Source organism: Rattus norvegicus, chromosome 8 (genome assembly GCF_036323735.1).
Source record: "Rattus norvegicus strain BN/NHsdMcwi chromosome 8, GRCr8, whole genome shotgun sequence".
NCBI classification, from domain to species: Eukaryota; Metazoa; Chordata; class Mammalia; order Rodentia; family Muridae; genus Rattus; species Rattus norvegicus.
Genome location: NC_086026.1, coordinates 122,775,130 through 122,791,133, shown reverse-complemented (window position 1 = coordinate 122,791,133; position 16,004 = coordinate 122,775,130). Strand labels below are relative to the sequence as shown.

Genomic DNA, 16,004 nt, shown 5'->3' with positions numbered 1-16,004 from the left:
CACAACTATTCCTCTATCAAACCAGGAACCAACTGCGCCCTGCCCACATCCATACACTCCTTTTGCCTCTGGCCTCCGTGTTCCAGTTTTGCTGTCTTGTCATCTGTCTCCACAGAGAGAGCAGAAGGAAACCCCAGCCCCCTTGCTCCTTTATTTAAACCACTTCATTGCCTTCCCAACCCATCTGATATAAGAGCCGATGACCATCACCACCTGTCTTTACTGTATGCCAGGGCCTGCCTCTGTCCCAGACCCACTGTGCTCTGTTCATTCTCATGCTTCATGGGCTTTTTCCACACCTCACAGAAACTAGAGGATTCCTTTGCAGAATCCCACTCTGCCTTGGGTTAGCCCTATGGCCGGATCTTCCTTCTCTTAGACCATCTCCTCAGAAAAGCTGTCTCTGACAGCTCCATGCTTACCCAACTCCCATAAGCTCGGCACTGACTTATTCCTTCGTGTCACCGAATACTGGTCAATTCTGACTTTCTTTTCCCACTACAATGGGATTCTCCTCGAGCCCTTGTTTCATTTAAGCATCAACAGAGTGCTGTCTTGGACAAAATGCTCAGTAAACACTGGCTGAATGGACGCTTTGGTCTCTTCAGGTCATCTAAAACCAGCCCTTCCTGCACTGCTTGATAATTTCTATTTCAAACACTAAAAATGCTCTCCCTCCATGTTCCAACCTCTTAAAATTTGCAAAGATATCTTTTTCAAGAATATACACATACACAAGAGCTTCTAATCAGGTCACCGTGTCCTTCATAATCACAACACACCAAGGCACACACACATAAAAAGTACCTTTTACTGTAGAGAATAAAAAACAACTCTCATCTTGAAAGTTCTGAACCATCTAGAAGGATAAAGCAGACATGTAAGTATAATTACGATCTCTCAGTCCTTAACTGACCAGAAATGACAAATTTATAAAGGACTCCGACACAACCTCTGCATGTTTCCTACACAAATACACAGTCCCAGTCACGCTGACAGCAGTAGGAGACAGTAAACGTTTATGCCTGTTGTTTGTGAGCCACTGAGCAGCGTGTTGTGCCCGGGCCTGTGAATCCCGACTTAAAGATTACATCGGCTGGTTCCTACTGTTACAGTTTGTCAGTGAACACAGCTGGAGCATGGGGAGTTATACTTCTAATATTACATGTTTTAAAAATGCCACTCTTCCAACAATGTGTAAAAGGAGAACATACCTAATGCCTCACCTCAAAGAAAGAACCAGCGTCTGCCACAAACCTTACGAGCTCTAGGGGAAGCTCAGTCCCTTCCCTGACTGTACTCCTTCTGCTACTAGGATACTATTGTGACCACACCTTTTCATAAATGGCTATATTTAAACACAGCTACTGCAAAAGAGGCCAGCAGCATGTCTTACATTCCAACACTATGAGTACCTGTGTGGCAGGAGGGGGACTACTACCTGTTTGATTTACCTGGTCACTAACAAGAATGTGGATACCAGTGGGGCCCTGTCTGTAAACCTGGTTAATTTGGTGGAAAGGAATATTAAACACCGAGGCAAGTTTTCGAGCAACTTCTGAAGCAACCATTTCTTCCAAGTAGATTGCATGATAAACTGAAAAAAAGGAAAATAGCACTTTAACAATATTATTTGCTGTTTATACTTGATCTATACAGTCTTGTCTTTTCAAAGTGCTAAAGAATAAAATTCACAGTTAGAAACAGAGACAAGGTTAACATTTCTTTGCCCCCTTACATTCCCCAACCATCTACTTGAGGTATAAAAACCTATTATTTATACTCATGTATATACAATAAATACTAACCCTGCCTGTATAACAACTGTATGACTTTCATTTTTCTCTAACAGCCTCATAGACTGAGAGGTTAAAAGCATCAGGGATCAGAGTAATGGGAGCAGTGGATTGGGACAGAGGATGAAAATGATATGTATGTGGGTTAAAATGTCATGCCGCAGACACAACGGGACGAGGGTGCTTTATAAATTATGTCACAAGCAAGCTTTTTTTAAAAAAGCATGTTTCTAATTATGCATAAAAAACTCTAAAAGGAGTCTGAACCAATCCTCCAAATGATGATGTAAGTCTAAAAATTATCCCTGTCACCGCCTATACACACACAAAATTAAAAGAAATGGAGACAGCACCCTATGAAAAATAAGGATTCAGAAAATGAAGTCTGGTTCTTCCTTAGGAAGTCCCAGCCTCAGTTCAACATCCACCTTCTGATATTTCTGTCTGTGCCTTGAACACAGCAGTGCTCTGAGTCTGTGTGTCAGTCAAGTGGGTCCTCCTCAACCACCAACTAAACCGGACACAGCCCTCACTAGGGAAGTGAGCAGCTCCATGCACAGGGACAGCCACTAATCACACATTTGGAGAAGCCTAGAATTAGAGCAGAACACTAGAGGCAACTCTGAAGACTCTGAAGACTACCATATCAATGACTGGGGACAAGTTCCTGCCTCCTGGCTCTTTTAAGAAAGTGGACATAACTTTCTGTTTACAGGAACAGGGTCAGAGCTATTGTTCGCATACCCTCTGTGGCTTCTTCAGGGCTGTGAGCGAGTTCAGTGAAGAAAAGCTTGAAGTCTGAAGTGTTACTACCTGGTCTTACGCTCACTAAATGTGAAAGGTCCCCCATGTCTCCACCTCCTGCCCTCTAACACTCATCTCTGAGGACACACGTTCCCTAACACTACACTCCTGGCAAAATGTGAGTGAGGGGTATGACGGTTGATACAGAGAGTTCCTGTAAGAATCTGTGTCCTTGGTCTTAAAAGCCACAGCTGTGATGATTGTTCATTTAAAAAAACCCAAGCCACGAGGCATTTCTCAGAGCTCTACTACTCTCAGGTACCTCTCTGAATTCCATAGCTTATGTTTCCCTGAAGCTGAATGTCACCGCCATTCTGTTTCAGAATGCAAGAAGAAGGGACATTACTACTACTATACAAGTGAGAGCAAGGTGTGCTGATGTACATCCGTGACCTCAGTCCTTTGGAGGATGAAGCAGGAGAATGGCAACGCAGAGACCAGCTTAGACTACCCAGTAAGACCTGGTCTCAACCTCTCACTCTCCTAAAGTGTTTCTAATCAAAGGAGGGAGGAAAAAAGAGGTAACAGAGGCCACAGTGCTTCATACTGTCCAACTGAGATAATCTGCAAGGCAAAGAAGCCTCCTTAGTCAGAAGGTAAACTATACAGCTTGTGCTGACGCCGACCAAAGACACAGCTCACCTTTCTGGCTGCATGGGACACAGTGGATGCTCACCCCAGGCAAGTCTACACTGGGGGAAGACTGCTACATTGACCTGCCTGTCATGTGTTCCCCCAGCCCCCATCTAGTTAGTGAAATGGAGGGGGAAAAACCCAAAAAACCAAAACAACCACCTCTTTTCCCAGCAAGCTGCCAATGTGACACTCATCCAGAAATGCCTCAACATATTCAAGTTATTGTACTGATTGCTGGGAATTTCTTACATAAAAAGAGATCTATATCATACATAGCTGAGAACAAAGAAGGTTCCCTCCTTTCAAGGACTTGGCCCTATAGCTGCTCCTGTCAGCTCGGCAGTCCTGCGGCTCTTGTCAGCCTGAGGGAGGACGGGAAGGAAATGCCGTCAATACCCACCGCAGGGCGTCCCAGCGCCACCTTCACCTCCACTGCCTGCAGCTTGTGGCTGCCCTTGTGGCACAGCACTGCTCGGCTGCTCCTGGCAGACATAGATGGTTAAGCGGGGCCTAACCGACCTGCAATCAGAAGACGCCATCAGTGAGTCTGGGAGGCCAAGCCGCCTCACACGTGTATGATCAACAACTACAGGGATCTATGGCCTATTTCTCCTTGTGAGAACGTTACAGTGTTATTTCATTATGCAAAATAATTTTCTAATAAAAATATAAAAACCACACACCTCACACCAACTATCACAGGTCCAGACTCTAAACCACTGAGATGGTCTGTCAGATGCTGGTAAATTTAAGTTTTAAGATTGATTAAGCAATTTGAAATCAGTAAGGCTCGAGTTTACTAAAGTCTTAGCACAGACGTCTAGAGATGGTAATGGCAGCAGTGGGTCTCAAGCCAGCAAGTCACAGTTCTAGCATTCTAATTGACAGTTACACGTTCACATTTAATAACTGCTTAACAATAATCATGACCTTGAAAACCATAGATTCTGTAGAGCTCACCTAAATTAGAAGTTTTGTTTTCTTGGCAACAAACCCAGTCGTCTTCAAGAAATCAGTCCTGCCCATGTGCATTGCTACCAGTCTTAGTCTACCTCTGCCCTCATCAGTGCCTGCCCTGAAGGTGTACACAAAACAGTCTTCTCGTGAGCACAGTGCCCGATGGCACATACAGGCACCGCCAACCTAGCGTGGAAACACATTCTGCCCACCAAATCCCCCACGCAGAGAAAAGTCCCTTTCAGCTCACGCAAAACAGTGTAGAGTGTTTTACCTTGACTTCAGGGAATTATAGAGCCTAATTCCATCGGCTGCACCACAAATCTGAACTAAATCCTCCTTTGTCAGCTTTAATAAGTCGGCACCTGGAAAACAGCAGAGCTCTTCAGCTCAGTAAGAAAGGGATGGACGGAGCTGCCGCTTCACAGCAGGCTTTGTCATACTGTCCTCCTGAGCAGCAACAGGGGTCCTGGACTACACACGGCCATAACACAGGAACACAATTCTGTCCCTCAGAGCGGCAACACGCTGTGGTAACAAGGTGCCAGAAGGCCTCCTGTACTGCCTTTCTCTCCTGTTGCTGGGCTGTGGATAAGCATGTTTCCAACACCACCCAAAACCCTGCTGCTTTTCTCCTTTTTAAAAACAAAAATGGAACATAAATGGAATACTGACATCTGGGAAACTTGCCCAAAGTCACCAGTGAGTGGGAAGCACATGGAGAGCAAGTCTCCTTACACCAATGTGCAGTATCAAGGTAGACACTGCTACAATCCCATCCACAGCCAGTTCTCAGAGGAAAGCCTAGCAGAAAATCACTGTTACATCAGATTGCTTCCGTAAGTACTCAGTGTCTAGGATTTGCAGTGTGTGTAAGGGAGCAGTGGGTACAAGACTGAACAGGCACTGGGCAGCAGTGACGTTGGCACAGTCAGAGGAGCCTTCCATGGACTCAGTACTTACCATATGCAGAGATGCATATAAAGTCTCTTTACCCTTTAATATCAGTCAGGACCCATACCATTAAGGTACGACTTCATATAATAAACATCTGCTTTAATATGTAGCAAGATAATGGGGTTGCTTCACTCCCTCACTCCCTCGCTCGCTCGCTCGCTCTGCTTCATAGGCTCAAATGAAAGAGGCTGACCGAGTCCTCGTTTATAAAGAAATAAAAACTTAGAGAAGCCTAATTTCCACCAAGTGTAAGCCTGTGTGGAGTCACTCTCGAATGAAAAGCAGATAGAGGTTCTACTAGGGTCACACAGCTGTGAAGCAGGGTTCCCAGTTGTGATATCTGTACCTTATGAAGAGCCAAAGATGTACCCCAGCTCTGACATGTGACTGACCACCTAAGAGACCGCTCTCTCTCTGCCATTCTCTTCAAGTGCTGCGGCTCAGGTGATGCGCAAAGGCAGCTCTGCACGAACCCTCCAGAGCCCCAGGCTAAGGAAAATGCAGACTGCCAAGCCCCGTGAACACTGTGTACAAGGAAGTCTTCCAGCTCCACAGAACAGGCAGTAATATGCAGCCCCAGAGAGCAGAGACTGTTCTGTGTCTGCTCCTCATTCACTTGCCCTATATAAGGGCTCATGAAATCCACCTCTCATACTGAGTTCTAGAAGTTCTAGCTTTTCATACATTAAAGACTTATTTAATCATACAGAAATGTGGATCCCAGCAAGCAAATTATTTCTACATGGAATTTTAATTTTAGACTTCAAGAGCTTCATGAGGAGTAAGTACCCAGTGTACAAGCAATACAATAAAAGACATAAAAACACCACTGTTTGTAAAACCAGGCTTTCCTCTGGGCATGTGCACAGATATGTCTGTCCTCTTAAACTGTTTTAACGGCTCCATACCCAAGCAAAAGGAACGCTAGCTGCCACATCTCTGTGGCCCAGCATTTCTCAGAATGTTTAGTCAGGACTCATTAGCAAATGTACTATGGGCAAGAGTTCAAGGGTCAAGCATATCTGCTTCCTGCACGTTCTCTTATGCATGCCCCATTACCTGGGGCAATGCTGCTTGACACCTAAAGTTCACCAGAACATTCCCTCAGTTTCCTGTGCAGAAAAAGGGCAGATCATCTGTGACACCCGAAGGAAGCCACACAAATGAGATAACTGCTCTAAGTGAAAAGGTTTAAGCCACAGGAGACAGAGCAGCCTTATGGGATCTGAGTTCATAAGGTCAAGGAAGAAAAGGCCAGATTCAAAGGGTCACATACTATAGGGCTTCATTAGCTTAACATTTTCAGTGAGCAGTCATAGGCAGGGCAGTTCAATGTGTGTGGCAAAGGGGTATGTCGGGCAAGAATGACCTTACTAGGAGGCAGCAGGATAGACTACCTGTGTAGACAGACACCCTACATGTCTGTGCATCTTAACTGCAGCAGTAGTGCAGAGCTACACTCACTGCCCAGGGACAGCTCCATACATCATCCATCTCCATACATCCATGGTTAATGCTGACCTCTGTTTACAGTTGTGTACTATAGTTTTGGGAGAAACAGAATCTCCCAACTGTCTTTCCAGTTTATCATTAACCAAAATATTATCTCAAAGTAAGTTAGCACTGGGGCTGGAGAGATGGCTCACCAGTTAAGCGCACATGTTGGTCTTGCAGAGGACCTGAGTTCAGGTTCTAGCACCCACACTGGGGAACTCATAATCACTAAATCCAGCTTCAGGGGACCTGACACTTCTGGCCTCTGTGGGCATTTACACGCACATGCATACACCCAGAGACAGGCACATATATACACACATAACTTTAAAGTAATAAAAAGAAATAGACTGAAAATACCACATAGAATTAAATACACAGCAGTGACTGAATTTCCTGGTTTGGAAGACTTTAACAGGGTGTTACAACTGAGGAATACTGAGAGATAGTATGTTTTTTTCTTGTTTGTAATACATTTATCTAAAAGTACTTCAAAAGTTTCAAAATTCTTAGTTAATAAAAGCAGAAAAACATACAAATAAAATATTCTCACGCATGCACATACCTGAAAAATTAGAGAACAGTCTTGTGTAGGAAGAGAACCTGTTTTTGAGCAGCCACTGCTGTGTTTCCTGGGTTGTAGCTGAAGGCTGAATTTGCTATTAATTTAAAAGAGAGAGAGAGCATAGATAAAACTATTCAAGCTTTTAAAAGTCACTGGCCTGTCATGAAGAATATTTAAGCAGAACTCGAAAGGCTTTAAGATCTGAAGTCGGACACCAGCTGATGGCTGAGTACCCATGTAACCAGCTGAACCTTTACATTTAATAGTTTAAGGAAAGATACTTACCTCCCCGGATGCCTGTGCAACTCCATCTCCCTGGTGATTTGGGGATGAAGAATTGCTGGAGAAGGAAAAGGAAGGAATGGCTTTTAATTTTGTTTAGGAAATTAAAGGCTATCTATTGCACAGGCAGTTTGGACAGGACGACGGTGTAGAAAGTGTAAGCTTGCAACAAGAATGCATCACAACAGGGAGAGCCGGAGGACGGGACGCGGGCACAACAGCACCACCATGCGTGAGGTCAGCACTGTGAAGGGTTCCCTTCAGTCTTTATATGGGTGCCAGGTAATTGGGGATTGTATGCATTCATTTTAGTTAGGAAAATATGTGAAATCAAATAAGATAAACAGCTAAAAAATAACCAGAAAAAATTCTAAGAGAAAACCAGGCTATAAGAAACAGTGATCCTAACTAAACAGACAATCTTCCTCATTAGTAAAGGAAATGAGACAAACATGCTATATTTGGACAAGTCAAAGACATAAAGACAACTGCAAGTGACTGCCCAGAGACACGAGCCGAGCAGGCCCCGTTCTCAGCACAGCTCCCCATGTCCTAGGCCTTACATTATTCTCCATTCACTAGGCCTGAAGCCCTTTCAACAGGAACTTGTCTGGTCTTCTATATATCTCAGCAAATGGGGCTGTGCTGGAAACACAGTGGGCTCTCAAGGAAACATCCAGACAACTAAGGCACACAGTTCAAAGCTCATCTCTGAGATCATAGCCATTTGCTCACATACCCAGACAGGAAACACAAGAGACTTCTTGTATGTTACACACTGGCTCTCTGGTAACCTCGGGTTCATGAGAACTTTTCTACTTATAGACACAACCACTACATGCAAACAGGCTCCTGGCTAGTTTTTCCATCTCCACAGAAGGAAACTGAGATTTTGTAGTTTTTCTTACCAGACCCAGTCAACAAAAGACCGACATAGAACTTTCCCCTGCCATCTCATGCTTCCTTAATTTTTCTGTCCCATAAGAAACTTCCTAAAAGCAAGAACTTGGGCTGGAGAAATGGCTCAACAGTTAAGAGCACTGACTGCTCTTCCAGAGGTCATGAGTTCAAATCCCAGCAACCACATGGTGGCTTACAACCATCTGTAATGGGATCTGATGCCCTCTTCTGGTGTGTCTGAAGACAGCTACAGTGTACTCATATAAATAAATCTTTAAAACAAACAAACAAACAAACAAAAAAGCAGGAACTTCTGCACTACTGCCCTCCAGCAAGACCTTAGGAGCCAAAGGTTTACAGAAGGCTCAGGTCTATGCAGCTCACATTCTGAGCTCCCTGGACTCTCAGCTGTGAAAGCCAGATAACACATTTAAAGAAGTCCAGAGGTCCTGATTTGAAAGCCACTACAGTCTTTAAAAAAAAGAAAGATCTTTCCTTTCAATCTTAAATACTCAACTAAAAAACTACATTTGCTGTGAGGGTAAGAAACGATACAAATGTGTGTCGTGTGGTGAGTCAAAGTCCACTGTGCTTTGTGATCAATGGGGCCTTAATATATTCATATCAGAACCTCCCATCAACCACTTACGCTGGGTCCTTAACCGGACTTTGTTAATGCTTTCTTAAATCTCTCTATCTTAAAAACTCCTCTTTCCCCTTTGTCAGTTAGGGTCTTGTTATGTAGCCCCGGGCTGGTCTCAAACTGGAAATCTTCCTATTTTCTGAAGAAAATCTTTCTGTATCTGAAGAAGATGCTTCTCTGCCTGCTTTCTGCAGGACTTAACTGTCAATGTGTGAGACACAGACGAGGTGCACAAAGGTTGTCAGGTAAAGACTATGAGCCAAGCACGGGCTATTTTCTAACACCCAACACAGACACACACAGAGGCCACATGGACAGGAACTAGAAGGGAAATGGTGCAAGCACAGGGCCACACAAACCAGGTACCTGTCTGGGACACTGCACGTGCTCTGCTGTGAGGAGGTGAAAGTGGGCGCTGGGGAAGGGCTGTTATTCACATAGGCTGTAGGGGTGTCGGGCCATGGAGAGCACTAAGGACAGAAACAGAAATGAGTTAACAACATGTTTTTTAAATGTACAGAAGAAGCACTTTTGTAATCTGGTCTCTAACTGACCCCATACAAACTTATAAACCATAAGATACCCGCTGCCTATCAAATGTGTCAAATTCACCCTGTGCAGCAAAAGACACTCATTTAGCTTAAAGATGTCCTGAGTGATGATAGCAGCAACATTTACAGACGTTTGTTTTCTTAAAGCTTACATGTAGGCGCGTGCACGCACGCACGCACACACACACACACACACGCAGACAGACACACACATACATTTCTAGTATCTTGTCAGATGCTCCAGCAAACACGTCTCAAGGTTTCAAGGTTTCAAAGCAGCAGACAAAGAGATTCACAAGCAACATCTGACATTCCACGGTGATCTGGGTATGGTTAGGGCCTGTCGATTAATTACTCCTTATGCCTGCCAGGGAGCAGCCTCATCCGTACCCATCAGTACCACTATATGATATGATACAAGGTTTACTGAGCAGGCTAGCACACACGCCTGTCAATTGTGGGTAGTTGCCAGGACTGTGCGTTCCGAAACAGACATGGTAAACTGAGTAGCTCTTCACCTTAAGCAAATTCTGACAAGAGACAGAGCAAAGATACAGAAACACATTCCAGTCATAAGACTGAATAAGCTGAGGTCCAGAGTATGCTGAGCAGGCCACAGCAATCAAGTAGAAACTGTCCCTTCCGAGCGTCACAAAGGTCCACCTAGTAACCAGTACTCTTCCCACACGTGTTCTGTTGAGCATGTTAGTTTCAAGGGTTCCCCTTTGTAATGGCCTGCTCCCGTTTGAGAGAAGAAAGACACCACATCTAACCTTAGCACTGGGGTTTCAAGACTCTCCACAGCCAAACAAATTGGCATTTTATCTGTTTTGTCCATTTTTATATTTATTATCATTAAAATGTGTATAATTCTTTCAGTAAACTTGTCCTAATGAGTTTTTCCTTTCAAAGTTACCTTTATTTATGTACACACGTGTGTGCGTGTCTATATGTACGCACACCTGCCATGGTATGCACATGGAGGTCAAAAACACTCTGGGGACTCTATTCTCTCCTTCCACCACTTGAGACTTAAAGACAAACTCAGGCTGCTGGCATACACACAAATACTTAATTTCTCACCCAGGTTTAATCTACAGTCATAGGAAAAATCCAACACTTAACTCTCTGGCAGGCTTGTAGCCTATGTCTGTAATGAGGGTTTGGAGGTGGAGGCGGGATGGTCAGAAGTTTAAGGCCAACTTTAAGACCCTAAATTTAAAACAAGAAAACATTCTTCCCAATTCACAAAGATCTACTGTATCCAGGAGTGGTGGGGACTCACCCTTGCAATCCCTAAATCCAGGAGGCCAAGTAGGAAAGACTACTATGAGCTTGAGTCAGCCTTGAGTCAAACCCCAGAGGCTTTACTGTGAAGAAGTGGGGCTACCGGGCCTGGGCTGCTCAGGACTACGGAGCACTTGTTCTTGCAGAGAACCTGGGTTAGTTCTCAGCACCCACACGCTGGATCACAGCCATCTCTAACTCCAGTTCCACAGGACCCAACACCATCTTCTGGCCTCCTAGGCACTACACATGTGGTGCACGGACATGCATGCAGGCAGGCAAAATGCTCATACATATAAAATAAAAACATGTAACTCTTCAAAGCTATTGAGGTTATGGAAAGGCCTCCAGGCATGAGGGTGATCACAGAAAGGCAACATTTAAAACCATCAGAGTACAAAGGTGAGACCAGGAGAGACGAGCGGAGTAAACCTGAGTATTAAATGAAAGAGATTTAAAATGTTTGTGATCCTTGGATTCTGCAGGCTACTTCTTCCTAATTAATAATAGATTTAACTTTCAATAGTTTTTTTTTTTTTTTTTTTTTTTTTGGGTCTGTTTTGTTTTCTCCAGAGACAGGGTTTTTCTTTGTAGCTCTGGTGTCTTGGAACTCGCTCTGTAGACCAGGCTGGCCTTAAACTCACAGAGATAAGTTTTAATTTAATAAATACAAATATTCATCATGTCAGGAAATGCTTCCTTTTTACAACTGTTCAAATTTACAACGAAACATTTGGATGCTATTTTGAAAATAATCAAGGGAAAAAAATCATCTTTTTCAAATTCTTTACAAAATGTTAAGCTCACTAATGTGAAACCCAGAGCTTGCACTGAGAATCTCTCTAGACAGAAACCACATGTCTTAGCAGCCACCAAATGCAAGCATCAACAGGGAGAGAAAAGAAATCACCAGCTGTCCATATCTGACCAATTATGGAGCCCTTGAAAGAGAGGAAAAATCACTGCAGACTCTGTTCCCCAGACAACCACCTTTCAAAGCAGAAACTAATGGCTGGTCGAGTCGGGTAGTGACCTTACTATAGATGGCACTCCACATGGAAATCCCTGTTGTGTTAAGAGAAGAGCCTTTGCCTTTTTTATCCACTAGAGATCACTCTCTCTTCAGGTGACACAGTGTGGAGTGTCCGTGCCTATTACAGCACATGTGACCACGGGAGCAGGGCTCTCACCCCACCAACCACATGCAAGTGTTTCCTCTTACACCATCCTCTCCTAACACAGTGTAGTCACGCGTCCAAGCACACATATCTCAGTAACTCTCAATATCCAAAGCAACGCCTCTCCAAAGCAAACTTGCCTTGGTTATTGCTAGCTCTGTGAGGAAACACAGCTATCCCCGAACTTGAAGTTGGTTTGGCACAGTAGAGAGCCCATTTATTCACCATACACTCATCTATTAAAAGTTCAGATGCTCTGACTATCACAAGAAGAGTTCTGAAGTCTTGTTTGCTTTATGTGGCTGGAGGGCAGATTAGAACCTTCTCTGCTAGGCAAGCACGGTAGCACTAATGGGTACCCGCTGTTAGCAGCAGTGGAAGGAAGTGCTTACTTCAGTGATGCTCCTGAAGCCTCGGCCGATGGCCTGGACCTGCACGGTTCTGGTTTCAGGGTACTCGGAATGTGGACGTTTCCCACAGAGATTAAAGAATGAGGACCCACTGTGGGCAGCAAGCCATGGCAGCCCAGGGGTGTGCCAGAGACCAACAGACACACGAAGGCTTTGTTACTCATCATCCTGGGAGCCAGTAGGTGTGACAATTCAGTGTGGGACCTGTCATCCAGCACCTTTGTCAAGACTTCTGGATATATCCCTTTAACTGGAAGCCAACATTAACTGCTCAAAACTGCAAGAAAGGTGTTCCGTCCCCCCCCACCCCCCCAGTACCCGACACAGACATTTGAAGAGACAGACGAAGGGTTGCAGCTATGGTCTTGGTTAAGGGGTTCATGTTCTGCACCTTGCATTTTGAAAATAGTTTTTTTTTTAGCTTAAGGTCTAACCAACACTAGAAGCATCATACCCAAACCAAATGCAGCCAGGGTGGCAGGTGACACACTTAAGAAGATGTGAAATCCCAGGCATGAACTGCTGATGTTTTGCATATTGACTTAAAAAGCACTGACAATCTACCATGGACTTCCTCATTTTCAGATTGACAATTTACCATGGACTGCCTCATTTTCAGATTGGCTCGGGCTACAACACACTAGAATCAACTTCTTTAAATTAGAGAGTTTGTAACGGGCAAGTTAAGTTATAAGGCAAGTGACTTAAGCTCCCATAAGCCCCTCAAAAAATTATTAAGAACATTTGTAGGTTTTCAGAACAATTGAAGATAATAAAACGTAGAACAGGAGGACAGACAATTGGGGAAAGGAGCATTCAGTGGTCCTGACCACCACTGATTTAAACCAAAACAGCCCAATTAAAGACAATATAAAGAACCAGGCATGGTGGCTTACACCTGTAAGCCTAGGAGTACCTGGGAGGCTGAGGTAGGAGGACTGCCCTGAGAGCGACACAGTGAGCTCCAGGCCATGCTGGACTAGTCTGAAAAAGGATGGTAGGTAGGTAAGATAAAAAGATAAAAAGTGTAGCATATGCTCCCAGCATCCGGATGCAAGCATGCATATAGAAGCTTTTAAACACGGCTTTACATGGGAAATGACATCCCTGTGAAAGAGCTTGCGATGTTGATCTTCAAATTCCACGATTAATCACAGATAAAGATAAAAGAGTGAAAATCCACTCTTCAAATTGGGGACACCAATAAAACAGAGTACAATACTGAACAGCTCAGTGAAAACAGTTATTTAGGGAAAACCTATAATATAACTACTCGTATTTAATAAAGGTATGTACGCTGATTTACATGTACAACAGAACAATCCTCCATGGACTGCCGAAAACATGCTATTTTAACCTGACAAAACTCAACAAGATTCTCACTGGCTGCTTATTCCTGAGGGTGCTGGGATTAAGTGCAGCAAGGTCACTACTGTAGTCTGAAGAATTACATCACAATGCAGGTGCCAAGAGTAAACACTACACAGTCAAAGATGTTTTTCTAACAGTGCCACCAAAAAGGCCTTTAAAAGCACAGACACACACACATCCTTATGGTGCATGCAGGGACTGTGACATGGAGTACTGCACATGTTCATGCCAAGCTTCCTGTCATCATTTAATTACCTAGGAAATAGTCTTATTAGGTATACATGTAAAAAAAAGCAAAACTTTCGTTAACTACATAAAAATAGCTATTTAAAATTAGTTAAGTAAGCTGGGAGCTGGTGGCATACGTCTTTAATCCCAGCACTTGGGAGGCAGAGGAAGGTGGGTCTCTAGAAGTTTAGTGCCAGCCTAGCATACAGAACAAGTTGTAGGACAGCCTAGGCTACACAGAGAAACTCTGTCTCAAAAAAACAAAACAACAAAAATAATCAAATTAATAAAAATAAAATTAGTCAGATAATTTCAATTATCTTGAAGGAGTTGTGTGTGTGACGGGGGAGGGAACAAGGGAACAGGTTGGGAAACATATCTCTGAGTGTCCAAAACCACCCAATATGGTCAACACTGTTTATGTTTAGTTTTAAAGTGTTAGATTTAGGAAATTTTCCTCAATGAGGAACAAACAGAAAGCAGAAAGCTAAACAAAAGCAAATTAAATCAAGACATGGACATCAAAAACAGTTTCGGCTTTATTTTCTATGGGAGTTGATCCTATATCTAACACTGCACAAGGAAGGGTTCTTGCACAATGAAAAGAGAAGCAGAAGCCCCTTACACTGCCTCGCTTTGCCAGAGAATCACCGTAGTCTGCTGGCAAAGTCCGCTTGCTGGACTTTTTCTGCTCATGTTCAACTGCATCTTCAATTATAGGCTCAAGCCTCATCTGGACAAACACCAAAGATTGGGATCAATGTCTTTTCATTATACAAAGAAAGACCTAATACCCTGTTTTATGTCTTCATATGCGTTCAATTAAACAAATGTATGACTAACAGGATTCAATGTTAAAGAAAATGCAAAACCCCAGCAGTGACAAAAATTGGACATTCTAGGCCCCCACTTAAATCTCTTATCAATTTCAAAGTTTTCAGGTCTATTCTGAGACCTCACATTGGGATTTCAGCATCTTCATTCAAGATCCCACCCATGCAAATAAACTCATAAAAATCCCCAATCTTAGGAAAAATATGTGCCCACAAAGCCCTCAGAATATCACGTCAATGCGCCACCCAGCCACCCCAACTCCCTTGTTGCCACACGTGTGAGGTCCAGCTAACACGCACGCCTCTGCTTCTCTCCAAAGCCAAAGGCTGCGCTGTATTACCTCTGTGAGGATGGTGGTGTCGTAAGACGGCTGATACTTTTCTTTTTCATGAGCTGTTCTCTTCTCCATCTTTTCTCGGTCATTTTTTTGTTTCCTGTCCGCACCTTTAGGCTTGAACACAAAGTAGATGACTTCATTCACCTAGCAGCACACAGCTTAGCAAGCAAAACTGAGCGTCCCTCCTGGGTTCCATTGCTTACCTTAAAGACTTTGATTTGGCAGCTAGCTGAGTGAAGATGATCTGTGTATTCCCCGTTTTCATTCTGCTTAAAGGTGTCAACCTGGATCCTAAAAGGCACTCCTTTTTCACCTCCATGCTTACGTGGGGTGAATTCGGTGCTGATACAGTGTACCTATAAAACAATTCAAGCCAAAATACATAAAAAAAACCTTCTACTGGGGCTCTTCCTATTTTATTCCCTCATGGAAGTACAGTCAAGATCCCTTAAAACAGACAAACAGTCACATTATCTTAGGACGTTTCTGAATTACTCTGGGTACAGGCTTTCCTTTCAGAACCAAATGTCCCTGGAGCCTTTCGTTCTAGTGCCTCTCTCATGGGGATCTGCTCTAGTGAGGAACGAAGAGCATAGACGCTTCTTTGTGGTATCACCTGTCTACCCCAACAACATGCACTCAGGTCCTAAGAACTGCTTCACCACAGTCTCCACCCTGCTGTAGTCAACCAAGCTTCTTGCTACTGCTTCTCTGTATACACCATATTGTGATGCTTTTCCTGGGCAATTTTAGGCCCTAAAGCCTCATTCTTTC

General features: G+C 43.7%; 1 protein-coding gene across 12 annotated transcripts in view; it reads right to left on the bottom strand.

Moving 5' to 3' along the window:
* Ubp1 (upstream binding protein 1) overlaps nt 1-16,004 on the bottom strand; it is a 45,820-nt gene that overhangs the window by 2,691 nt on the left and 27,125 nt on the right. For 5 of the 12 annotated variants that reach the window (XM_039081289.2, XM_039081290.2, XM_039081291.2 and 2 more), the window contains 10 exons: nt 15,434-15,586; nt 15,234-15,344; nt 14,685-14,792; nt 9,401-9,504; nt 7,495-7,549; nt 7,210-7,303; nt 4,468-4,558; nt 3,637-3,755; nt 1,455-1,597; nt 808-859 (listed from right to left, as the gene is read on the bottom strand). In XM_039081289.2, the coding sequence (XP_038937217.1) occupies nt 808-859; nt 1,455-1,597; nt 3,637-3,755; nt 4,468-4,558; nt 7,210-7,303; nt 7,495-7,549; nt 9,401-9,504; nt 14,685-14,792; nt 15,234-15,344; nt 15,434-15,586 (1,030 nt within the window). Of the gene's footprint in view, nt 1-807; nt 860-1,454; nt 1,598-3,636; nt 3,756-3,919; nt 3,976-4,196; nt 4,312-4,467; nt 4,559-7,209; nt 7,304-7,494; nt 7,550-9,400; nt 9,505-14,684; nt 14,793-15,233; nt 15,345-15,433; nt 15,587-16,004 lie in introns of those variants that run through there. The other 7 variants (XM_063265297.1, XM_063265298.1, XM_063265299.1 and 4 more) reach the window with 4 other exon arrangements.